This window comes from Salvelinus sp. IW2-2015, unplaced genomic scaffold (genome assembly GCF_002910315.2).
Source record: "Salvelinus sp. IW2-2015 unplaced genomic scaffold, ASM291031v2 Un_scaffold16312, whole genome shotgun sequence".
Classification (NCBI taxonomy): domain Eukaryota; kingdom Metazoa; phylum Chordata; class Actinopteri; order Salmoniformes; family Salmonidae; genus Salvelinus; species Salvelinus sp. IW2-2015.
This window is the reverse complement of record NW_019957531.1, coordinates 23,045-50,133: the sequence shown is the minus strand read 5'-3', so window position 1 is coordinate 50,133 and position 27,089 is coordinate 23,045. Positions and strand designations below refer to the sequence as shown.

Below are 27,089 nucleotides of genomic sequence, written 5' to 3'. Positions count from 1 at the left end.
TACATATAAATAAGCCAGTAATTTTTTTAAATAAACTGACAAATGATTTATTTACAAATGTTACCCCTTAAATGCTGTACAAGACTGGCACCTTTAGTTGGCACTCATTTAGCATGATCAGTGCGTTCCTGTAATGCACAGTACAAAAACAACAAAATGTCACAATTGACATATGCTAATAACTTTGAAAACAAACTTACATGCAACTCACATCAACTTACATTTAGCTATATGCATGCGACATAAGTCTGCTTTTCAGAAGTGGAACTGACAATATACACAGTACATTACAATAGTAATGTAAAATGTTAAATGCTTTGACTCCCACAGCCATTGGCAGCATATGATGATTTCCACACTTTGGAAATCACGAAGGGGCAATCAAGGATTTTAAATAGACCTGTTGCCCGCTTTCAAGATGTCTTAATAATACTACAGAGGTTAGCAGGATCTCATCTTTGTGCGGGAGTGTGACTAGTGGTGGCAAGCAAACCTGCAGAAGCTCCAGACATACAGTGCATTCAGAAAGTATTCAGACCCCTTCCCTTTTTCCACACTTTGTTAGGTTACAGCCTTATTCTAAAATGTATTACATTAAATCAATCTATTCACAATAACCCATAATGACAAAAGCAAAAACAGGTAAAAAATGTTTGCAAATGTATAAAAAATAAAAGTAGTCAGACCTTTTGCTAGGAGACTCAAAATTGAGCTCAGGTGCATTCTGTTCCCATTAATCATCCTTGAGATGTTTCTAGAACATGAGTCCACCTGTGGTAAATTCAATTGATTGGACATGATTTGGAAATGGCCACACCTGTCTATATAAAAAGGTCCCACAGTTGACAGTGCATGTCAGAGCAAAAACCAAGACATGAGGTCGAAGGAATTGTCCGTAGACCTCAGAGACAGGATTCTATCGAGTCACAGATCTGGAGAAGGGTACCAAAAAATGTCTGCAGCATTGAAGGTCCCCAAGAACACAGTGGCTTTCATCATTCTTAAAATGGAATAAGTTTGGAACCACCAAGACTTCCTAGAGCTGGCATCCTGGCCTAACTGAGCAATCAGGGGAGAAGGGCCTTGGTCAGGGATGTGACCAAGAACCCAATGGTCACTGACAGAGCTGTAGAGTTCCTCTGTGGAAATGGGAGAACCTTCCAGAAGGACAACCATCTCTGCAGCACTCCACCAAATCAGGCCTTTATGGTAGAGTGGCCAGACAGGAAGCCACTCCTCAGTAAAAGGCACGACAGCCCGCTTTGAGTTTGCCAAAAGGCACCTAAAGACCATGAGAAACAAGATTCTCTGGTCCGATGAAACCAAGATTGAACTCTTTGGCCTGAATGCCAAACGTCACATCTGGAGGAAACCTGGCACCATCCCTACGGTGAAGCATGGTGCTGGCAGCATCATGATCGAGGGAAAGATGAAAGGAGAAAAGTACAGAGAGATCCTTGATGAAAACCTGATCCAGAGCGCTCAGGACTAGGGTGAAGATTCACCTTCCAACAGGACAACGTCACAGTGGCTTCGGGACAAGTCTCTGAATGTCCTTGAGTGGTGCAGCCGGAGCCACGACTTGAATCTGATCAAACATCTCTGGAGAGACCTGAAAATAGCTGTGCAACAACGCTCCCCATCCAATCTGACAGAGCTTGAGAGGATCTGCAGAGAAGAATGGGGGAAACTCCCCAAATACAGGTGTGCCGAGCTTTTAGCGTCATACCCAAGAAGACTCAAGGCTGTAATCATTGCCAAAGGTGCTTCAACAAAAGCACTGAGTAAAGGGTCTAAATACTTATCACATTTACATATTTCAATTTTTTAGTTTTTAATACAATTCAAAAAAACTGTTTTTGCTTTTGTTAAAAGGCTATTGTGTGTAGATTGAATAGGGGAAAACAAATATTTAATCCATTTTAGAATAAGGCTGTACCATAACAAAATGTGGAAAAAGTCAAGGGGTCTGAATACTTTCCGAATGCACTGTAGGCTTCAGTAACACAATTTGAACATGCTAACAATACAATTCTAAAATAACCATGACATGTTGACCATTTAAATATCTTTCTAAATCCTTGGTTGAAATTCAAAATGTTGCAAGTGATGTATAATACTATTATACAGTATCAAGTTAAATCATGAAATCAACCTAGGCTCAGGTCAGAAAACAGCAAGCAATTCATATTTGCTTAAATGAGAAATAAGCGTATGGATTGGATTGATGCTGAATTCAATTAAACAATGACATTTTCAAAATTAACCTCATTGATGGTAGGTGGCTCAGTGGCATATGACCCAAAATCCATTAGAACATTAACAGACCCTTTGCTTATTCAATTTAGACCACACATTCTTTGATAGAAACATTTCTGAGATCTATCACTCTGAAAACATATGGCACAGACATGAAACAGGCAAAATGGGCATGTAGAATTGAAGGTAAGTCGTAAAAATACTTCCAAATGTATCACAATGCTAACAAGAAGATAATTGATTAACTATATTTCATGTAAGCCACATTTATAATCGTCTTTCATATACATTGATTGTACAAAACATTAAGAACACCTGCTCTTTTCACGACAAACTGATCAGGTGAAAGCTATGATCCCCTTATTGATGTCACCTGTTAAATACACTACAAGTGTAGATGAAGAGGAGAAGACAGGTTTAAAAATGATTTTTAAGCCTCGAGACAATTGAGACATGGCTTGTGTATGCGTGCCATTCAAAGGGTGAATAGGCAAGTGCCTATTTAAGTGCCTTTGGATGGGGTAGTAGGTGCCAGGGGTTCTTAATGTTTTGTACACTCAGTGTATAGTTAGTTATGTGTATCAATCATTATCCTTTTAGTGTTTTTGACAACAAAGTTGCAATACAGTAGCTCTAGCAAAGGGGTAAGAGTGGAATGTGTTAATACACATTTTAAATCAGATTTGGATGATACAGAGTATTACATAACAAAACGAATAATTTCAGGTTGAAGGAAATTAAAATGAATTCTAAAAGCCAAAGTAAACAAAAAATATTATAATTAAATAATTGATGAACTTTGCACAATCAATCAGCCAAATTGTTAAGGGAAATTACTCTAATACAATTTCGATTTGACAGAGTAGTAGAGGTCTAGACACCCATTTCGGGAGAATGCAAGTGTGGCCGACATAAAATAACACCGATTAAAAACTAAAAGGAAGAAGCGCTTGGATTTCCTTGGTCTCAGAAACTACCCTTATGTGAAGGACAATTTCACAATGGCAGTTCATACAAGTACAGAAGTAAGGAATAAAATGAAATCACAGAATTTCATGTAATACCCTTCTTTTTAAACTGATTACTAGGGTGTTTGACTGATACAGTAATATGCCATTTAGCCGACGCTTGTATCCAAAGCGACTTACAGTCACGCGTGCATACATTTTACATATGGATGGGGGAATCGAATCCACTACCCTGGCGTTACAAGTGCCATGCTCTACCAACTGAGCTACAAAGGACCACAGCTGTTGGACTGATGCATGCTAAATTCTGAGGATGTTAAACCCACAAGTTAACAAAAGTGGCGGAAACATGTTACGAGCACCTCACAAGAATTCATTTACAGCATCATAGACATGAAAAAAAAAAAAAAACTGATTAGGCTCCTGGTGTCTGGCCCAATTGAACAGAGTAAATGTTCAGACATGGTGAATTCTGCAGAGGTCTCTTCTTTTCAAACAAAAGTGGACTTCAGACAAAGTACACTAAAAGCTTTCGCATTGGAAGCAGTGACACAGGAAATGACAAGTTTCACATTCGTAGCCTGTGAAGGAATTGTCCATTTAACTGGAAATTGATGTCTCAAAGAAATCCTGAAACCATTTGCCACGGTCTGTGAATCAATGATTTTCTCAATTATCCTAAGACGTTTTTACTAAATCGTAGACGTAGATGTGAAAGTCGTCATCAAACTTGATGAAATACACAGAGGGTTTGGCATCAACCTGATGGATAACCATGCCTGTCCTTTTGCCGCCATCCTCTTTGGCATATTCCACTTGTTTGCCAACAAGGCTATCCACCACTTCTCCAGGCTCTCTCTCGGTTGGGGTCGAGTCATCTGCAAAAGCATAGAATATTACCAGCTTTAGTGAGATAATTTGTTGACTACATTTATGTAGTATGATTGTATCTACCGTAATACAAATTAGAATTACATGTTTTTAAAGAAAGAGTGATAGAGACATTAAACAACGCCTACAGTGTTAACACTAAATATAATTTCTGATGGACTCACTTGAATCAGGCATTATCCGGAGATCCCCCTCTTTGTAGTCATCCAAGAGCTGGTACATGTACAAAACAGGGTCCTTTTCGTAAGTAATGTAGAACCATGTGTTCATAATGGGAGCCCGTGCTAGCACCATGCCCCTCCACTCCTCCTTTGGTCCTTCATCTTGCTCAAACATGTGCTCCACTGCTTTGCCTATCATGGTTTCTGCTAGCTGTGCATCACTGACGCGAGCTGGAGCTGCATTACAGAGAGCAGTTTCAAATGAATAGCAAATATGGCTATGAAAAGACATGTAAAGTAATTTGTAACAAACTAAGCAACAAAAAAAACGTCCCCTTTTCAGGACCCTGTCTTTCAAAGATAATTTGTAAAAATCCAAATAACTTCACAGATCTTCATTGTAAAGTGTTTAAACACTGTTTCCCATGCTTGTTCAATGAACCATAAACAATTAATGAACATGCACCTGTGGAACGGTCGTTAAGACACTAACAGCTTACAGACGGTAGGCAATTAAGGTGACAGTTATGAAAACTTAGGACACTAGAGAGGCCTTTCTACTGACTCTGAAAAACACCAAAAGAAAGATGTCCAGTGTCCCTGCTCATATGCGTGAACGTGCCTCAGGCATGCTGCAAGGAGGCATGAGGACTGCAGATGTGGCCAGGCGAACAAATTGCAATGTTCGTACTGTACTCTAAGACAGTGACACAGGGAGACAGGACGGACAGCTGATCGTCCTCGCAGTGGCAGACCATGTGTAACAACACCTGCAGGACAGGTACAGGATGGCAACAACAACTGCCGAGTTACACCAGGAACGCACAATCACTCCATCAGTGCTTAGACTGCCCACAATAGGCTGAGAGAGGCTGGACTGAGGGCTTGTAGGCCTGTTGTAAGGCAAGTCCTCACCGGCAACAACGTCGCCTATGGGCACAAACTCCCTGTCGCTGGACTGGGAAAAAGTGCTCTTCACTGACGAGTCGCGGTTTGGTCAGATTTGCGTTTATCGCCGAAGGAATGAGCGTTACACCGAGGCCTGTACTCTGGAGCGGGATCGATTTGGAGGTGGAGGGTCCGTCATGGTCTGGGGCGGTGTGTCACAGCATCATCGGACTGAGCTTGTTGTCATTGCAGGCAATCTCAACGTGGTGCGTTACAGGGTAGACATCCTCCTCCCTCATGTGGTACCCTTCCTGCAGGCTCTTCCTGACATGACGCTTCAGCATGACAATGCCACCAGCCATACTGCTCGCTCTGTGCGTGATTTCCTGCAAGACAGGAATGTCAGTGTTCTGCCTAGGCCAGCGAAGAGCCCGGATCTCAATCCCATTGAGCACATCTGGGACCTGTTGGATCGGAGGGTGAGGGTTAGGGCCATTCCCCCCAGAATTGTCCGGGAACTTGCAGGTGCCTCGGTGGAAGAGTGGGGTAACATCTCACAGCAAGAACTGGCAAATCTGGTGCAGTCCATGAGGAGGCCACACCAGATACTGACTGTTACTTTTGATTTTGGCCCCCCCCCCCTGTTCAGGGAAACATTATTCCATTTCTGTTAGTCACATGTCTGTGGAACTTGTTCAGTTTATGTCTCACGTGTTGAATTTTGTTATCTTCATACAAATATTTACACATGTTAAGTTTGCTGAAAATAAACGCAGTTGACAGTGAGAGGACATTTCTTTTTTTGCAGAGTTTGTAAGGTATGCATGATCAAAAACACATCTAGCACGAGTGCATTGGTTCTAACATACTCATACTATACAGACAAATGTAATATGCTTATGGTAGAGCAAGGCCGACTTTTGTCATGTCTTCACAATACCTACCAACTCGGTCTGGTAAAACCTCCAGGCCTTGCACCCTCTCATCTTTGTGAAGCTCAAGTCCATAGATGCAGTCAAATCCATCATACTTGATCAGGTAGAGAGATGGGTTGACAGGGACTTGATCGAGAACTGTTCCTTTCCACTGGGAAACCTTGGTATCTTCCTTCCACTGGTGCGTTATCCTGCAACCCACTATGTTTCGTCTGGGTTGGGCAATAGGCTTGCTTGGACCAACATTCTTCTGCTTCCTATAGAGATCCCAATATGAGGAGGAGGTACGTAATGTCAAATCAATATATCCACACATCTGTCTGTTTGGAAGACAACCTGCTTTTGGTCTTATGCTGTATCTACACAATGAGAACTTACTTGTGGGAATTTTTCTTCTTGATCAGATTTGCAGATACCCCAGTATTCCCTAAAATGACAAACAAACATGTGCATGAAATATCTCCCCAAAATTACAAGAATAAATCAGCCTACAGAAAGTATTCATACCTCTTGACTTATTCCACACTTTGTTGTTACAGCCTGAATTCTAAATGTATTAAATATATTTTTTTTTCCTAAATACCCATTATGACAAAGTGTAAACATGTTTTTTGAAATTGAGAAATGTATTGAAAATGAAATACATACAGTTGTCGGAAGTCTACATACACCTTAGCCAAATACATTTAAACTAAGTTTTACAATTTCTGACATTTAATCCTAGTAAAAATTCCCTGTCTTAGGTTAGTTAGGATCACCAATTTATTTTAAGAATGTGAAATGTCAGAATAATAATAATTGAGAATGATTTATTTCAGCTTTTTTTTTCTTCATCACATTTCAAGTGGGTCAGAAGTTTAAATACACTCAATTAGTATTTGGTAGCATTGCCTTTAAATTGTTTAACAATAAGTTGGGTAAATTTTTGCCAATTCCCCCTGACAGAGCTGGTGTAACACAGTCAAGATTGTAGGCCTCCTTGCTCGCACACGCTTATTCAGTTCTGCCCACAATTCTTCTATGGGATTGAGGTCAGGGCTTTGTGATGGCCACTCCAATACCTTGACTTTGTTGTCCTTAAGCCATTTTGCCACAACTTTGGAAGTATGCTTGGGGTCATTGTCCATTTGGAAGACGCCATTTGCGACCAAGCTTTAACTTCCTGACTGATGTCTTGAGATGTTGCTTCAATTCTATCACAATTTTCTTTCCTCGTGATGCCATCTATTTTGTGAAGTGCCAGTCCCTCCTGCAGCAAAGCACCCCCACAATATGATGCTGCCACCCCGGTGCTTCACGGTTGGGATGGTGTTTTCGGCTTGCAAAAGCCCCCCCCCTTTTCCTCCAAACATAACGATGGTGATTATGTCCAATCACAGTTCTATTTTTGTTTCATCAGACCAGAGGACATTTCTCCCAAAAGTACAATCTTTGTCCCCATGTGCAGTTGCAAACCGTAGTCTGGCTTTTATATGGCGGTTTTGGAGCAGTGGCTTCTTCCTTGCTGAGTGGCCTTTCAGGTTATGTCAATATAGGACTCGTTTTACTGTGGATTTAGATACTTCTGTTCCCGTTCCCTCCAACATCTTCACAAGTTCCTTTGCTGTTGTTCTGGCATTTATTTGCACTTTTCGCACCTAAGTACGTTCATCTCTAGGAGACAGAACGCGTCTCCTTCCTGAGCGGTATGACGGCTGTGCTGTCCCATGGTGTTTATACTTGCGTACTGTTGTTTGTACAGATGAACGTGGTACCGTCAGGCATTTGGAAATTGCTCCCAAGGATGAACCAGACTTGTGGAGGTCTACAATAATTTTTCTGAGGTCTTGGCTGATTTCTTTTGATTTTTTCATGATGTCAAGCAAAGAGGCACTGCGTTAGAAGGTAGGCCTTGAAATACATCCACAGGTACACCTCCAATTGACTCAAATGATGTCAATTAGGCTATCAGAAGATGCTAAAGCCTTGACATAATTTTCTGGAATTTTCCAAGCTGTTTAAAAGGCACAGTCAACTTAGTGTATGTAAACTTCTGACCCACTGGAAGTGTGATACAGTGAATTAAAAGTGAAATAATCTGTCGGAAAAATGACTTGTCATGCACAAAGTAGATGTCCTAACCGACTTGCCAAAATTATAATTTTTTTAACAAGAAATTTGTGGAGTTGTTGAAAAACGAGTTTTGATGACTCCAACCTAAGTGTATGTAAACTTCCGACTTCAACTGTAAATCTCATTTACATAAGTATTCACAGCCCTGAGTCTTGCCATAGATTTTCAAGCAGATTTAAGTCAAAATTGTAACTCGGCCATATAAACTCTCCAGTCCTGAACGATTACAAGCATACCAGCCACCAAAATATGGAGAGTGGTACTCGGTAATGTGTTGTATTTACCCCAAACATTACACTTTGTATTCAGGACAAAAAATATATTGCTTTGCCACATATTTTGCAGTATTACTTCAGTGCCTTGTTGCAAACATGATGCATGTTTTGGAATATTTTTATCCTGTACAGGCTTCCTTCTTTTCACTCTGTCAATTAGGTTAGTATTGTGGAGTACTACAATGTTGTTGATCCATCCTCAGTTTTCGCATATCACCGCAATTAAACTCTGTTTTAAAGTAACCATTGGCCTAATGCTGAAATCCCTGAGCAGTTTCCTTCCTCTTCGGCAATTGCGTTAGGAAGGACGCCTATATCTTTGTAGTGACTGGGTGTATTAATATACCATCCAAAGTGTAATTAATAACTTCACCATGCTCAAAGGGATATTAAATGTTTTTTTTTACCCATCTAACAAAAGGTGCCCTTATTTGCAAAGCCTTGGAAAACCTCCCTGGTCTTTGTGGTTGAATCTGTTTGAAATTCACCGCTAAGGGACCTTAAAGATAATTGTATGTGTTGGGTACAGAGATGAGGTCATTCAAAGATCATGTTTAACATTATTATTGCACACAGAGTGAGTCAATGCAACTTATGTGACTTGTTAAGCACATTTTTTTGTGAACATGGGGTTGAATACTTAAATTTCTCAAGGCATTTCAGCTTACATTTTTTAATTAATTTGTAAACATTTCTAAAAACATAATTCCACTTTGACATTATGGGGTATTGTGTGTAGAGCATTGACAAAAAATCTAAATGTAATCAATTTTAAATTCAGGCTGTAACAGAACAAAATGTTGAAAAAGTAAAGGGGTGTGAATACTTTCTGAAGGCAGGCACTGTATCATACTTATATCTTAAAAAAAACATATGGTTTAGTAGTAACGTTTCGGCTACATTCATGTACACAAGCCGTGAGTTTCTCTCACCCCCATCAGCTCTGGGGCGCTGGCCTGGTGTCTTTCCAAATGGGGTTTTCATTGATATACATGTAGGTGAGCAGCCAGGCTGCCAGACTATAGGGTGACAATGTATCTACTAGGGAATCAGGAGAGAGAGGGACACTCCCATCCAGTGCAGGAAAACAGACTGTTGAAAAATGAACATGTGTTAAACATGGGGCACAGAAGAGAAACTCTGCAACATTATGATGAATGACTTTGGGGTAGAAAATGCATTCATTAGCAATTATCTCCAAATTTAACTGTTATGAACACAGTCAGTCATGCTGACTCATGTTTACTATAGACATATCCTTCAGCAATTACACAATCATATAGTTTAGCTGCCTAAAAACAACGGCAGAACAGTAAATCATTTTTGTTGCAGGCTTACTTAAGGGCTTTCAAATCAAACTGTTTTGTCAAATGTGTCGTAAACAACAGGTATAGACTAACAGTAAAATATTTACGGGCCTTTCCCAACAATGCAGAGATAAAATAAATAAGTAATAACATGTAATAAAAGTAATAATACATAGACAATAAGAAATTATAACTTGGCTATGTACACGGGGTACCAGTCCTGAGTCGATGTGGAGTGGTACAAGGTAATCGAGGTAGATTTGTACATATAACTAGGAATAAAGTGACTAAGCAACGAAAAAGATAAACAGTAGCAGCAGAGTATGTGATGAGTCAAAAAAGTTTGTGCAAAAGGGGTCAATGCAGATAGTTAAATAGTTAACCAAATAGCTACCCGGGCTAACTATTTAGCATCTTATGGCTTGGGGGTAGAAGCTGTTTAGAGTCCTGTTGATTACAGTCTTGGTGCATCAGTACCACTTGCCGTGCGGTAACAAAAATTACAGTTGATGTCTTGGGTGGCAATTTTTAGGGCCTTCCTCTGACACAGCCTGGTATAGAGGTCCTGGATGGCAAGGAGTTCGGCCCCAGTGATGTACTGGGCCGTATGCACTACCCTCTGCGGCTGGATGCCAAGCAGTTGCCATACCAAGCAGTGATGCAGGGTCCTTAGCTTAGTGATGAGCTTGGAGGACACTATGGTGTTGAACGCTGAGCTGTAGTCAATGAACAGCAATCTCACATAGGTGTTCCTCTTGTCCAGGTGGGAGAGGGCAGTGTGGATAAGCATCCGGATTAGTGACCCACTCCTTGAAAGCGGCAGCTCCATCCTTCAGCTCAGTGCGGCTGTTGCTTGTAATCCATTGTTTCTGGATAGAATATGTACATATGGGCAATGTGGCGACGTAAATGCACTTTTTAACGAAGCCAGTGACTGATGTTGTAAACTCCTTAATGACATTGGATGAATCCCGGAACATATTCCAGTCTTTGATACCAAAACAGTCCTGTAGCCTAGCATCTGCTTCATCGGACCACTTCATTATTGGTACTTCCTGTTCAAATACTTCCCGTTTGAGTTTTTGCTTGTAAACAGAAATCAGGAGGATAGAGTTAGTCAGATTTGCCAAATAGAGGGCGAGCTTTGTATGTGTTTCTGTGTGTGGAGTAAAGGTCCTCTGGTTGCGCAGATGACATGCTAGTAGAAATGAGGTAAAATGGATTTCAGTTTCCCTGAGAGTATTTTCTTGTTTGCTTATGGCCTAATACAGCTCGTTGAGTGTTGTCTTAGTGCCAGCATCGGTTTGTGGTGGTAAATAGACTGCTACTAAAAATATAGATGAAAAATCTGTTGGTAAATAGTATGCTCTACAGCTAATCATGAAGAATTCTAAACGGAGGAGAGAAGAACCTCGAGACTTCCTTAATATTAGAGATCGAGCATTTGTTGTTAACAAAGAGACACATCCCTCCCCCTAACCTTACCCAACGCTGGCGTACGGTTTTGACAACGCATTAAAACAAAACAGCAAGATGTATATTATCCATGCCCAGCCACGACTCAGAGAAACATAAAATCAAATGTATTTATATAGCCCTTCTTAGATCAGCTGATATCTCAAAGTGCTGTACAGAAACCCAGCCTAAAACCCCAAACAGCAAGCAATGCAGGTGTACAGTCGTGGCCAAAAGTTTTGAGAATGACACAAATATTAATTTTCACAAAGTTTGCTGCTTCAGTGTCTTTAGATATTTTTGTCAGATGTTACTATGGAGTACTGAAGTATAATTACAAGCATTTCATAAGGGTCAAAGGCTTTTATTGACAATTACATTAAGTTGATGCAAAGAGTCAATATTTGCAGTGCTGACCCTTCTTTTTCAAGACCTCTGCAATCCGCCCTGGCATGCTGTCAATTCACTTCTGGGCCACATCCTGACAGATGGCAGCCCATTCTTGCATAATCAATGCTTGGAATTTGTCAGAAATTGTTTGGTTTGTTTGTCCACCGGCCTCTTGAGGATTGACCACAAGTTCTCAATGGGATTAAGGTCTGGGGAGTTTCTTGGCCATGGAATCAAAATATCAATATTTATTTCCCCGAGCCACTTAGTATCACTTTTGCCTTATGGCAAGGTGCTCATCATGCTGGAAAAGGCATTGTTCGTCACCAAACTGTTCCTGGATGGTTGGGAGAAGTTGCTCTCGGAGGATGTGTTGGTACCATTCTTTATTCATGGCTGTGTTCTTAGGCAAAATTGTGAGTGAGCCTTGGCTGAGAAGCAACCCACACATGAATGGTCTCAGGATGCTTTACTGTTGGCATGACACAGGACTGATGGTAGCGCTCACCTTGTCTTCTCCGGACAAGCTTTTTTCCGGATTCCCCAAACAATCGGAAAGGGATTCATCAGAGAAAATGACTAACCCATTCCTCAGCAGTCCAATCCCTGTACCTTTTGCAGAATATCAGTCTGTCCCTGATGTTTTTCCTGGAGAGAAGTGGCTTCTTTGCTGCCCTTCTTGACACCAGGCCATCCTCCAAAAGTCTTTGCCTCACTGTGCGTGCAGATGCACTCACACCTGCCTGCTGCCATTCCTGAGCAAGCTCTGTACTGGTGGTGCCCCGATCCCGCAGCTGAATCAACTTTAGGAGATGGTCCTGGCGCTTGCTGGACTTTCTTGGGCGCCCTGAAGCCTTCTTCACAACAATTGAACCGCTCTCCTTGAAGTTCTTGATGACCCGATAAATGGTTGATTTAGGTGCAATCTTACTGGCAGCAATATCCTTGCCTGTGAAGCCCTTTTTGTGCAAAGCAATGATGATGGCACGTGTTTCCCTATAGGCAACCATGGTTGACAGAGGAAGAACAATGATTCCAAGCACCACCCTCTTTTTGAAGCTTCCAGTCTGTTATTCAAACTCAATCAGCATGACAAAGTGATCTCCAGCATTGTCCTTGTCAACACTGTTAACGAGAGAATCAGAAGCTTCTAATTTTCTGGAATTTTCCAAACTGTTTACAGGCACAGTCAACTTAGTGTATGTAAAGTTCTAACCCAATGGAAGTGTGATACAGTGAATTATAAGTGAAATAATCTGTCTGTAAACAATTGTTGGAAACTATAGTTTGTTAACAAGAAATTTGTGGAGTGGTTGAAAAACGAGTTAATGACTCCAACCTAAGTGTATGTAAACTTCCGACTTCAACTGCACATATCTACCTCAAATCTCTCCAACTCGGTACTGCTACCCCATGTATATAGCCCCGATATATATATCGTTCATTAAGCGTTATTACTTTATTATTTCTGTACATTGTTGGGAAGGGCCCTTAAATAAGCATTTCACTGTTGGTCTTATACCCGTTCTTTTATGAAGCATGTGACGAATAACATTTTATTTGCATCTTGGAAATAGACCTGTAAACACATAGATACAACAGTCGGAAATATTAACTAGGAATATTTATGATGAACGTAAACTTTACTTTTTGGTAGCAGTTCAATATACAACTTTCAAAGTAAAATTTTCTCATTCAGTGCTGTATGGTCCTGCCTGACAAAAATGCATACAGTTACACTGCAATAATCCCAACATCCTGATAAGATCGTTCCATGTCATTTCAGCAAGCCATGACACCCACTCAGATTGTTCTGAAGTAATTTCTGTAGTTAGATAAGATAAGCATTCCTGTGACATTTTTTGGTTGAAATATAATTTGAGCTTTGAGAAATTAAGCTAATTGATTGCACCGAAATATACCATTTTAATTTATAGGATTCATATAACATTCAATAAATATAGTACCTAACATCCAATTTGGACCAACTTTTTAATATTTTTTTTTACTAATGTGTAAGACATGAGGAATCCAAAGTAATAGTCAAAAGCCACCTATGGACCCCCCATCCCATTCTAAGAATGAGTATACAGTATCAATCAGTTCTCTATGTCTAATAAGTAGTATGGAGCTGCACCTCTGAGTATGGTTTCTTCCTCCTATGTTATGTATTATCAGTAAATTTGGTGGGTTTTTTCCCATCTTTTCAGAGAAATTGTTAATTTCATTTCACATCCCATCCTACATACTGTGATTACCAGGTTCTGACCACTAGATAGTGCTCTTCCTACTATGTTATTTATTTTTTAAAGATTACACCCCCTACCCCCAATGTTAAAGGGATAGTTCACCAAATCCCATATTGGTTTCCTTACCCTGTTAGCAGTTTATGGACAAGATATGACAGTAACCCATGCATTGGTTGTTTACCTGGCCAATGTTTTAAATGCACAAATCCAATGGGTGGGGGGGTTCTTTAAAAAAAAAATCTACTGAAACAGCACCATGTAGTGCTCAGAACTTGGTAATATCAGGATGTAGAATTGGACATAAATGTAACCACTTCAATTACTAATTTCTCTGAACATGAGGGGGAAAAAAACAACCAAATTCACTGGAAATACATTACATAGGATGAATAAACAATACTCTGAGCCACAGCTACATACGACTTGTCAGACAGAGAAATTATACTATATATTAGTTGTGGGGTGGGATGTGTTGGGTCCGTGGCATGCTTTTGACAATTTCTTCGGATTCCTCATGTCAACTCATTATCTAGGTTTCCATCCAATTGGCGACAGATTTTCATGCAAAGATGTAAAGATTTGCATTTAAACTTTGTTGTCATAAAACTGCCTTGTGGATAAAAGGCTGTGTGCGTGATGACGTAGTGCACATAAAAATAAATTTTGCGGTTAAATTCCCATGTATCGAAAAGAATACAAGTTAAATGGGTTTCCACCGCATTTTCAACTCTGATGGTTTTCTCACAAAAAAATATTGCGGTATATAGCGAGTGTGCCCACTCTAGTATTAGCACCTGCGCTCTTGCCAACAGCTTGCAGATACAATGCAGGTATAGCCTATATCACAGGTGTTAAACTCATTCCATAGAGGGCCGAGTTGTCTGCGGGTTTCCACTCCTCCCTTGTACTTGATTGATGAATTAAGGTCACTGATTAGTACGGAACTCTCCTCACCTCGTTGTCTAGATCTTATTTGAAGAAAAATTAATTCCGGAGTTCCAAATTAAGCAGCAGCAGCTGAAAAGATGAGCTCCTACAAATATTGAAATTTAAATGTTTTTTTAGAGTAAAGTACATCGAAAAAAAATCAAAAGAAAACTGCAAACTGAATAGGAGACCAAACAAGCAGCAAACAAAGAAGAAAGGCTTTTGAAAAAGTAACAATTTTTCATAAAATTATACCGTTTTCTTAGCTAGCTAAGTTGTTTACCTGTTGCTAGGCAGTTGCTAGGGACATTCCTGAAAGAAGCTAGCTAGCTAACAAGGAGTGTCTAGTTGGCAGAAGAGAAGAAGGGACAAAGAAGGGACAAAGTGGGACAAAATAGGACAGAAGAAAGGGGAAAGGGGACATTAAGGTGAAGCAGTCCTCTAAAGACACAAAAGACAATATACAAGAAACAACACTTCTATTGCCTCTCCCTCTACGATACGCACTTCCGGGTTGGAGCGAGTAGTTGCATTCCGCTTTGCTCCACAGGTAGTATTCAATTTCATTTCATTACAGTACAACGATTTGATTTGTTTGATCTTAGCTGGCTACATAGCCGTCTTTGTATCCAAGATAATTGTGTAGTCTAGAGTAATTGTCGAGGTTACCTAGCCAGCTACACTTTCAAACAAAGTCAACAACGCAGCCACTGCTAGCTAGCCTATTTCACCAGCCAGCAGTACTATTATTTTAGTCAATAAGATTTTTTGCAACGTAAGCTTAACTTTCTGAACATTCGAGACGTGTAGTCCACTTGTCATTCCAATCTCCTTTGCATTAGCGTAGCCTCTTCTGTAGCCTGTCAACTATGTGTCTGTCTATCCTGTTCTCTCCTCTCTGCACAGACCTACAAACGCTTCACCCGCGTGGCCGCTGCTACTCTAACCTGGTGGTCCCAGCGCGCACGACCCACGTGGAGTTCCAGGTCTCAGGCAGCCTCTGGAACTGCCGATCTGCGGCCAACAAGGCAGAGTTCATCTCAGCCTATGCTTCCTCCTGTCCTCGACTTCTTGGCACTGACGGAAACATGGATTAACACTGATAACACTGCTACTCCTACTGCCCTCTCCTCGTCTGCCCACGTGTTCTCGCACACCGAGAGCTTCTGGTCAGCGGGTGGTGGGCACTGGGCTCATCTCTCCCAAGTGGACATTCTCTCTTTCTCCCCTGACCCATCTGTCTATCGCCTCCTTTGAATTCCATGCTGTCACAGTTACCAGCCCTTTCAAGCTTAACATCTTTCATATTATCGCCCTCCAGGTTCCCTTGGAGAGTTCATCAATGAGCTTGACGCCTGATAAGTCTTTCCTGAGGATGGCTCACCTCTCACAGTTCTGGGTGACTTTAACCTCCCCACGTCTACTTTGACTCATTCCTCTCTGCCTCCTTCTTTCCACTCCTCTCTCTTTTTGACCTCACCCTCTCACCTTCCCCCTACTCACACAGGCAGCAATACGCTTGACCTCATTACTAGATGCTGTTCTTCCACTATCCATTGCAACTCCCCTCCAAGTCTCCGACCACTACCTTGTATCCTTTTCCCTCTCGCTCTCATCCAACACTTCCCACACTGCCCCTACTCGGATGGTATCGCGCCGTCCCAACCTTCGCTCTCTCCTCTCTTCCATCCTATCATCTCTTCCCTCTGCTCAACCTTCTCCAACCTATCTCCTGATTCTGCCTCCTCAAACCTCCTCTCCTCCCTTTCTGCATCCTTTGACTCTCTATGTCCCCTATCCTCCAGGCCGGCTCGTCCCCCCTCCTGCTCCGTGGCTCGACGACTCATTGCGAGCTCACAGAACAGGGCTCCGGGCAGCCGAGCGGAAATGGAGGAAACTCGCCTCCCTGCGGACCTGGCATCCTTTCACTCCCTCCTCTCTACATTCTCCTCTTCTGTCTCTGCTGCTAAAGCCAATTTCTACCACTCTAAATTCCAAGCATCTGCCTCTAACCCTAGGAAGCTCTTTGCCACTTCTCCCCTCCTGAATCCTCCTCCCCCTCCTCCCTCTCTGCTGATGACTTCGTCAACCATTTTGAAAAGAAGGTCGACGACATCCGATCCTCGTTTGCTAAGTCAAACGACACAGCTGGTTCTGCTCACACTGCCCTACCCTGTGCTTTGACCTCTTTCTCCCTCTCTCTCCAGATGAAATCTTGCGTCTTGTGACGGCCGCGCCCAACAACCTGCCCGCTTGACCCTATCCCCTCCTCTCTTCTCGACCATTTCCGAGGACCTTCTCCCTTACCTCACCCCGCTCATCAACTCATCTTGACCGCTGGCTACGTCCCTTCCGTCTTCAAGAGAGCGAGAGTTGCACCCTTCTGAAAAAACCTACACTCGATCCTCCGATGTCAACAACTACAGACCAGTATCCCTTCTTTCTTTTCTCTCCAAAACTCTTGAACGTGCCGTCCTTGGCCAGCTCTCCTGCTATCTCTCTCAGAATGACCTTCTTGATCCAAATCAGTCAGGTTTCAAGACTAGTCATTCAACTGAACTGCTCTTCTCTGTGTCACGGAGGCGCTCCGCACTGCTAAAGCTAACTCTCTCTCCTCTGCTCTCATCCTTCTAGACCTATCGGCTGCCTTTGATACTGTGAACCATCAGATCCTCCTCTCCACCCTCTCCGAGCTGGGCATCTCCGCGCGGCCCACGCTTGGATTGCGTCCTACCTGACAGGTCGCTCCTACCAGGTGGCGTGGCGAGAATCTGTCTCCGCACCACGTGCTCTCACCACTGGTGTCCCCAGGGCTCTGTTCTAGGCCTCTCCTATTCTCGCTATACACCAAGTCACTTGGCTCTGTCATATCCTCACATGGTCTCTCCTATCATTGCTATGCAGACGACACACAATTAATCTTCTCCTTTCCCCCTCTGATAACCAGGTGGTGAATCGCATCTCTGCATGTCTGGCAGACATACAGTGTGGATGACGGATCACCACCTCAAGCTGAACCTCGGCAAGACGGAGCTGCTCTTCTCCCGGGGAAGGACTGGCCGTTCCATGATCTCGCCATCACGGTTGACAACTCCATTGTGTCCTCTCCAGAGTGCTAAGAACCTTGGCGTGATCCTGGACAACACCCTGTCGTTCTCAACTAACATCAAGGCGGTGACCCGTTCCTGTAGGTTCATGCTCTACAACATTCGCAGAGTACGACCTGCCTCACGCAGGAAGCGGCGCAGGTCCTAATCCAGGCACTTGTCATCTCCCGTCTGGATTACTGCAACTCGCTGTTGGCTGGGCTCCCTGCCTGTGCCATTAAACCCCTACAACTCATCCAGAACGCCGCAGCCCGTCTGGTGTTCAACTTTCCCAAGTTCTCTCACGTCACCCGCTCCTCCGCTCTCTCCACTGGCTTCCAGTTGAAGCTCGCATCCGCTACAAGACCATGGTGCTTGCCTACGGAGCTGTGAGGGGAACGGCACCTCCGTACTTCAGGCTCTGATCAGGCCCTACACCCAAACAAGGGCACTGCGTTCATCCACCTCTGGCCTGCTCGCCTCCCTACCTCTGAGGAAGTACAGTTCCCGCTCAGCCCAGTCAAAACTGTTCGCTGCTCTGGCACCCCAATGGTGGAACAAACTCCCTCACGACGCCAAGGTCAGCGGAGTCAATCACCACCTTCCGGAGACACCTGAAACCCCACCTCTAAGGAATACCTAGGATAGGATAAAGTAATCCTTCTAACCCGCCCCCCCCTTAAAAGAGTTAGATGCACTATTGTAAAGTGGTTGTTCCACTGGATATCATAAGGTGAATGCACAAATTTGTAAGTCGCTCTGGATAAGAGCGTCTGCTAAATGACTTAAATGTAATGTAAATGTAAATGTAAAAAAAACAGCTGACACTAGGCCCTCCATGGAATTCATTTGAAACCCCTGGCCTACATGAGATTATTATGAACAAACGGCAGCCAAGCATTGATGATCATGTCACCAGAATAAGACCCTCGATATTTATTGGAAAGGAGCATCAAGCTCATCACCATGCACTTTCACCACCATGTGAAGTTCATCATAACGCATTTCATCTGTAGCCTAATAAACTGCATGGTTTCCCGACGAGTCGTAGTGGGAGGACCACCCAAAATGTCATTGCGTGACTCCAAGTTCACTTCAATATGATGGTTGTTATATCAATTTGCGCTTAAAAGCGTTTCCACCGACATTCTTGCATAATTAATTTTACTGACACAAAAAGATCACACCCTAGAGTATTTTGTTTTGTCGACGTTTGAAAGTTTACCGACAAATGTTCTGTTTCCATCAGGCTTGTCATGACATTTTTGTATTTTACGAGCATAAAAAAGGTTGGACGGTAACCAGAGGGCTGCTGAGGGAAGAACGGCTCATAATAATCACCATAATGGAACAGAGCAAATGGAATGGCAACAAACACCTGGAAACCACGTGTTTGATGCATTTGTTACCATTCCACTAATTCCGCTCCAGTAATTACCACGAGCCTGTTCTCCCCAAATAAGGTGCAACCAACCTCCTGTGATAGAAACCTGATTATTGTTAGAAAAAAAGTTGGGTGCAAATCGGATGTTAGGTTCTATATTTATTCAATATTAGGCCTGTATGATGACCAGTTTGGGTGCAATTAATTAGCTTAACTTCTCAGAGACCAAATTATATTTCAACAAAATGTTGCAGGAATGCTAATCTTAACTATTTCTAACAGAAACAGTGTCAGAACAATCTGAGATGGTGGGTGTCGAAATCCTCTTGTGCTTTTTGAGGTGGAACGGCCCCTAAAACTTGCTGTATGTGATCGTTTATTGTTGCTGGGGATTGACTGTGAGGAAGTGGTCTTTGTGTGCCATGTTTGATCAGCTCCACATCTGCAACCCTTTTACTGTTTATCAAAGCCCAGGGATCTTCAAATGTACATTGCATTATATTAATTTATAGTATGAAGAATACAATTGAACATAGCTGAATAAAATAGAACATATATTTTCTCCAAACGATTTGAGGGAGTGCGCACATGAGGCTATTCTGTGTTGAGCGGTTAACAAAGAAATAGGTACTTTTATGCTTAGAGTTATTAAAGTTACTTTAGTTGTAATACAAATGTTGGGCTACACAGTGCATTCGGAAAGTATTCAGACCCCTTGACTTTTTCCACATTGTTACGTTACAGCCTTATTCTAAAATTGATTCAATCGTTTTCCCCTTCATCAATCTACATACAATACCCCAAAATGACAAAGCAAAAACTGGTTTTTAGACATGGTTGTAAATGTATAAAAAAAAAGCCATGTAAATATCACATTTACATAAGTATTCAGACCCTTCACTCAGTACTTCTGTTAAAGCACCTTTGGAAGCGATTACAGCTTAGTCTTCTTGGGTATGACGCTACAAGCTTGGCACACCTGTATTTTGGGGAGTTTCTCCCATCCTTCTCTGCAGATCCTCAAGCTCTGTCAGGTTGGATGGGGAGCGTCACTGCACAGCTATTTTCAGGTCTCACCAGAGATGTTTGATCGGGTTCAAGTCCGGACATTGAGACTTGTCCTGTAGTCACTCCTGTGTTGTATTGGCTGTGTGCTTAAGGTTGTTGTCCTGTTGGAAGGTGAACCGTCGCCCCAGTCTGAGGTCCTGAGCGCTCTGGAGCAGGTTTTCATCAAGGACCTCTCTGTACTTTGCTCTGTTCATCTTTCCCTCGATCCTGACCAGTCTCCCAGTCTGTGTCTCTGAAAAACATCCCCACAGCATGCTGCTGCAACCACCATGCTTCACCGTAGGGATGGTGCCAGGTTTCCTCCAGATGTGACGCTTGGCATTCAGGCCAAAGAGTTCAATCTTGGTTTCATCAGACCAGAGAATCATGTCCTTTAGGTGCCTTTTGGCAAACTCAGTGCCTTTTTACTGAGTGAGGGGCTTCCATCTGGCCACTCTACCATAAAGGCCTGATTGGTGGAGTGCTGCAGAGATGGTTGTCCTTCTGGAAGGTTATCCCACCTCCACAGAGGAACTCTGGATCTCTGTCAGCATGACCATCGGGTTCTTGGTCACCTCCCTGACCAAGGCGCTTCTCCCCCGATTGCTCAGTTTGGCCGGACGGCCAGCTCTAGGAAGAGTCTTGGTGGTTGCAAACTTCTTCCCTTTAAGAATATTGGAGGCCACTGTTCTTGGGGACCTTCAATGCTGCAGGAATGTTTTGGTACCCTTCCCCAGATCTGTCCCTCGTCACAATCATGTCTCGGAGCTCTACGGACAATTCCTTTGACATCATGGCTTGGTTTTTGCTCTGACATGCACTGTCAACTGTTGGACCTTACATAGATAGGTGTGTGCCTTTCCAAATCATGTCCAATCAATTGAATTTACCACAGGTGGACTCCAATCAAGTTGTAGATACATCTAGGATGATCAATGGAAACAGGATGCATAGCAAAGGGTCTGAATACTTAAGAAAATAAGGTATGTTTTTATTTTTAATACATTTGCAAAAATTCCTGAAAACCTGTTTGCTTTTCATTATGGGGTATTGTGTGTAGACATTACCGCCGGTGTGATGTTGAGGTAATACGGTCACCGTAACAGCCATAGCAATGATAGAGTAATTATCTTTGATCGCCAATGCCATTGTTGTGAATGGCCAAATCGGCCATTCACAAATTCCCGAGAGTTATCATGTTCCTCAGTTAATTCATCGCATTTCATCTCGACACTGAGCGCGCTCAGGACGCACCCAGAGTATAGCATTGTTGAATTATACAAATGTTGTAACGGCAGTCAAATGACAAAAGTAAAATGACCAAAGTTGCTAAGCTTGCTAGAGAACCTCCAATGAATTACAGAATAACTTCTCCTATACTATATTTGACAAAATAGAATGGATGATTTTACAGATAGCAGATCAGCTCATGAATAACAGAGAGATGAAGAGTGCAAAAAGTTTAAATATCAAGGTATCTTAACATGCATAGGGGAGAGACATGCTTTGATAATGCAACCTACATATTACAGAATAAAGTTTGGGATTTTCATGTGAGACGGGAGTCAGGATTTTGGGTTTTAGTGAGATTGGGACTGGACAGGAAAACATCCTAGGTTCTAGGACAGGTGAAGAAAGCATTTTCCCTCACGTCTCTCTGTATTGTTAAAAGACTTCATGTCTATGACAGAGATGCATATGTAGTGAATTGTTCATTGACCTATCAAATGTGTGACTGTCTGAAGAGACAGGTCAGAGAGGCACACATTCTTTTATAAGCTATACTGTAGAGGCTTCCTGTAGGGTTTGTTAGCTGCATTCGGGGCGCATGTGCAACCTGGCAGTCTCAATTATGTGTGTGCTTTGAATTTATGCAGACTTTTTGTGAAGTAAATACACTAGGCTAAAGGCTTCCATTCAACAACCTGTTTAGATAACGTGCCATTTCATTTTTTGCTAATCTGATGCTGCTCATGTTGTGTATTTTGTGGAACTGCCTTAGTGCCGACATTGGGGGGAAATGTTTTAATTGGCTACAGGTTCATCTGCCTCACCTAAAGCCCATTCTTGTGGGAAGCTGCTATAGAGCACCAAGTGCAAACAGTCAGTATCTGGATAATGTGTGTGAAATGCATGTGATATCAGAGAAGTATATTTTCTGGGTGATTTAAATAGACTGGCTCTCATCAAGCTGCCCACTCAAGCAAAGGTGTTGTCAGTCAACCTATCAGGGCAGTTACAAACAGCACAGGAATTAAATCATCAACATGTATTGATCACATCTTTACTAACGCTGCAGAATTTTGCTTTAAAGCAGTATCCATAGGATGTAGTGATCACAATATAGTAGCCATATCTAGGAAAACTAAAACTAAAGTTCCAAAGGCTGGGCATAATATAGTGAATAAGAGGTCATACAATAAGTTTTGTAGTGATTCATATGTTGATGTAAAGAATATTTGCTTGTCTGTGGTGTTTAATTTGGAGCAACCAGACGCTGCACTTGACAGATTTATGAAATTGCTTATTCCAGCTAATAATAAGCACGCACCCATTAAGAAAATGACTGTAAAAACTGATGGGTTCTGACTATAAACTTGAAATATCCCTAATCAAGTCACTAAGGGAGGGGAATTCTGAACGTTTACATTCTGTCAGAACATGTTATTGTTAGACATCAGGTATCCTATGGAAAGGAGAAGGGCCACAGTCTGGTTTCAGTTGTTGGGTTGCAATTTGAAATACTTGCTACACCAAAAGTTAATGGTTATCTGTAGGGGGAATGGGGGTCAATTAAGGTTGGATATGAGCCAGGGGCTTGGGAATGTTACTGAGTAAGGGATAGGCAATCACATGGTTGTGGTCACTGATAAGGGTGGAGAGCTGTGGATTAGTGAAGAATGGGGGCCGAGGTCAGGTCACATTATGGGAGAAGGAACAGTTAATTACCCACACTTAAACTTCCTGCCTAGCAATAAAGATGTAATGTTTAGAGAAAAGGAGGAGACATCACCTAAAGTGAGGAATACATACTTGTTCTGGTGGGAACATATATGTTGTCTGTTCAACTGTCTGAACCATTGGGTGAATAAACTAGGTTTGAACTTGTCCTAGTTGCCTGGTAGTTTTTACTATTTTTATTTAGAACCTAACAACTGTTTAATCCTCATGGATTGATGAAGATTTGAAAAACTGTATGGTTGAGAGGGATGAGGCAAAAGGTATGACAAATAAGTCTGAAAGCCCAACTGATTGGCAAACGTACTGCAAATAAGAAATCATGTGACTAAACTAGATAAAAAGAAACTATACTATGAAACCAAAAATTATTGATATAAAGAATGATAGTAAAAAGCTTTAGAGCACCTTAAAATGACATTTCAGCTCCACCATTCATTGAATCAGATGGCTCATTCATCAAAACCCACTGACATTGCCAACTACTTTAATGACTTTTCATTGGCAAGATAAGCAAACTTAGGTATGACATGCAAGCAACCAAAACGCTGACACTTCACGGGTCATTCTCATGAAACAATTAAAATGCCATGGCAGTAATGCTTTTAAATATAAAACATGTCATTTAGTAATACAGTATAACAAAATAAAGATGTGTTCTCTACCTTGCACAAAGAGTAATTTCAACATAGGAATTAATTATTTTAGTATTTTACAGCATTTTCTGATGAAATTCTCATTACCGCAACGCGTCCAGCTCTGTCTGAATGTATGTTATGTTGTAATTTAAACAGAGTAACATTTAAATATCCTGAGAAAAAAGAATTGATGTTCTAATAGTTGTTTTCAAATGACAGAAAAATTATTAACTGAATATTCGTGTATAATAATGAAAAAAGTGGAAAAATCAAGTGTCCATGACTGATGTCATCCTCCGCAACATTTTTGAAGGACTGAGAATTTTAAATAAAGTTTGATTTTGAATGAAGCAACACATCTGCCAGTACCTTCAAGATGGCTACCAGGTAAGCAGATCTCTTTATATTTATCCAGTTAAAAAGTTAAACAATCTCGTCAGACTGCATACATGACAGTATTGATTAGCATGACTTTTTGCCACATTCAACATAAGAAACTCCACACACAGGCCAATTAGGCATTGGAAAGATCTAAAGGCAAGTCTGTTTGTGACAGCCCTTTCACAGGCTTTCCCTCACAACCAGACAACCAACCATTCCACTACTGGAGTATCCCCAGTGTCATTCAGGCTTCGATAACATTCCAGTTAGTCAATGGGTCTCTTTGGTATGCAAGCTGCATCTGCTGACTGCCTATAGCGAACCGTGTAAATGGAAACTGATCACCCAACAGCCCCAATACCCCGCCAGTGATACAGGAAGGATACCACCCTTGCCGCTGCAGCTTGGCCAGAATGACCAGTTAGCTGTGTAAGCTGGTCAGGCCCCAAAACTACAACCACAACTAGCTACTTTGTCTCCTCTCCCTTTATTAAAAACACACTCATTTCCTGGAGACCTCAAAGACTTTGGATCAAGCTTACAAAACTTAATTTTAGTGGGTAAAAGAGGGCTGTACATATACACTACTAGAGTAGCTGAGTGTGGTATCATGGTTGCTTTCCTGTAACTTGGTTACGCTACTGTGTGCTTGTGTCATGAAAGGCTTGTTATTATATTTTGTAGAATTGCCCATTGTTGATATGCTGTAAGTGTGTGAATGAGATTAAAACAAACACATTGAAGTTGGCTTCGGCTATTGAAACACAGAGTCATGGCAGTGCCACTCATAGTTAGATATACCAAGAGCCTTATGAAACCATTTTAAAAGACAGAATAACACATACAAAATGAACAAGGGCTACTTACGTGCAGGTGAAGGTGTTGGAGTGTAATCATGTTGGCCATATTGGATTCAGAATCAAATTGATTCACACCAGCCTTTATAGTCATAAGTGTTGTAAACTACATAATAATTTTGGATGGCATATTGAATGAGGCAAAATATAAAGATAATGTGATGGCCCCATGACTTAATTGAAATACTAGGGGATAAAAGATACAAAAGTCTTTAAGGAACATTAACCCCCCCCCAAAATAAATATATATATTATAGATATTTCCACCTATTGTATCTGTGTGTTTACAGGTCTATATTTCCAAGATGCATTCAGACAGCCTAATGCTGTTTGTTTATGTATGTAGGGCTGACAGGTGACTACTTTTATTCCAAATTAGAGCAATATCAGAGCTTGCAATATTGGGTTACATGAGTTTATGTGGCCCATTCTCTTCAGTCAGGCATTATTCTGCACTTTTTGAGTTTAGGGGGATGTTTTCTTTAGAGCAGATTACAATAGCCACAACATAAAATAAAAAGTGTTACTGTATGTATTTTTTATCAGGCAGGATCATTTAGCACTGTGAGTTAAGGGTGTGTGTCACAATATCTATCAATTTAACCACTTTTACAGTAAAAACAAATGTCACACAACCATCCACTTTATACATGAGATAAACGTGGTTTATTTTACCTCAGATAGGGGTAACAAGAAAATGTGGGAGCCTTGCCACTAGCCTAATAGGCTGTAATTCCTGAAAATGTATACACAATTTGGATTAGAATTAGCTCCACCCAGTTCATACATGTTTTTTTCAAAAAATATTTACCTACAGATAACATTGAAACAATGTGTATCTGTCTCATTTCCCCCGACCTAACTATACTTTTATTTAACAGACATGGAAAGCAGTTATAGATAAGTAAATCTACTCAATATTCTCTGGAGTGACCCAAGAATGTATAGGATTGCCATTTATACAATAAATAAAAAGTCAAAGGGAGGAACTATTTTGCATGCAGTTGCATATGTAAACACATGTGCATCCTGAAGCACTGATTCGCTTGAGTGCCAAATAGGTGGATTGACTTGATCCTAACAATGTCAGCCATGTTGAACCAGCAGTACATACAAACCCCGCATCAGTGTACAAAAACGGCGCAAGCGAACAAAGGAAGGGAAGGTATATGGTCTGTCTGACATGCATTCGAAATGCAAACAACAAACCAGTTTTATACACAAATGTCCCATGCACCCTCATAACTCCCATGGAAACTAGTGGTCGTCTGAGTCCATGCATTTCATTATCAATCGAGTGATTCGTTTGAGGGTTGCTTACCCAATGAATTGTAAATCGAATTAATTGGTCCCCTCTCGCATTTCCTCCAGCTCCGTTTGCATGCAACCCTAAAGCTATGACCGAATCCACCGCTGTGAAGCAGGCAAGAATAATTAAGTAGTTCCGGGTCATGGATTTTTGGAATCCTTCAGAATAAGAGCCCCGTCCTGTATACTTAGTAAATTAATAATTAGGTTGAAAATGATGGAAAATATGCACAACTATCTTTATATTTCATACTTGTTATTATACATGGAATAATTAAAAGTATTTTTGTCAACAATGTTTTTTGTGTGCGTACTATCATTTATTGCACCGTGTACAATTTGATGCACGTTGTGTCGCTGTAAAAGGGGGGCCCATTCTACTCAGGAGCACTTCCAGTTTCCAAATCCACAGAGTTTACACCCAGAAGAGCGTCGCTGCTCCTTCTGCAGCCCTTAAAGAGTGGAAAAATCATCTTAAATACATTGTTGCAGTAAAAGGTTTCTACAGCCCTTAAAGCGAGTGTACAGAAGTGCAGACTGGACCACTGTTTTATGGACACAATCAATTGTTTTTCCTGCACAGTGCTTTATAAATTTATTTCAAATCAAATGT

General features: G+C 41.5%; 1 protein-coding gene across 2 annotated transcripts; it reads right to left on the bottom strand.

Annotated features, from left to right (window-relative positions):
* Window positions 1-26,574, bottom strand: LOC112080391 (spindlin-Z-like). 2 transcript variants are annotated; one of them, XM_024146128.2, is made up of 7 exons: window positions 26,490-26,570; window positions 25,844-25,904; window positions 9,422-9,581; window positions 6,481-6,529; window positions 6,112-6,359; window positions 4,283-4,516; window positions 1-4,105 (listed from the first exon to the last, which is right to left on the bottom strand). In XM_024146128.2, exons 3-7 carry the CDS (start codon window positions 9,471-9,473, stop codon window positions 3,906-3,908), a joined length of 783 nt encoding a protein of 260 aa, XP_024001896.1. In that variant the 5' UTR covers window positions 9,474-9,581; window positions 25,844-25,904; window positions 26,490-26,570; the 3' UTR covers window positions 1-3,905. The 2 variants fall into 2 exon arrangements, with proteins under 2 accessions (XP_024001896.1, XP_024001895.1); XM_024146127.2 differs by lacking the exon at window positions 25,844-25,904 and having other exon boundaries at window positions 26,490-26,574.
* Between the last annotated feature and the right edge of the window lie 515 nt (window positions 26,575-27,089).

What these genes read in the sequence shown, in the direction of transcription:
- LOC112080391 (XM_024146127.2), bottom strand. Translation starts at nt 9,473, where the DNA reads ATGAAAACCCCATTTGGAAAGACACCAGGCCAGCGCCCCAGAGCTGAT. An exon ending in AAGAAGAAAAATTCCCACAA is followed by an intron (nt 6,360 to 6,480) that starts GTAAGTTCTCAT and finishes GGATCTCTATAG; the next exon opens with GAAGCAGAAGAATGTTGGTC. An exon ending in GGTTTTACCAGACCGAGTTG is followed by an intron (nt 4,517 to 6,111) that starts GTAGGTATTGTG and finishes TCTGTAATGCAG; the next exon opens with CTCCAGCTCGCGTCAGTGAT.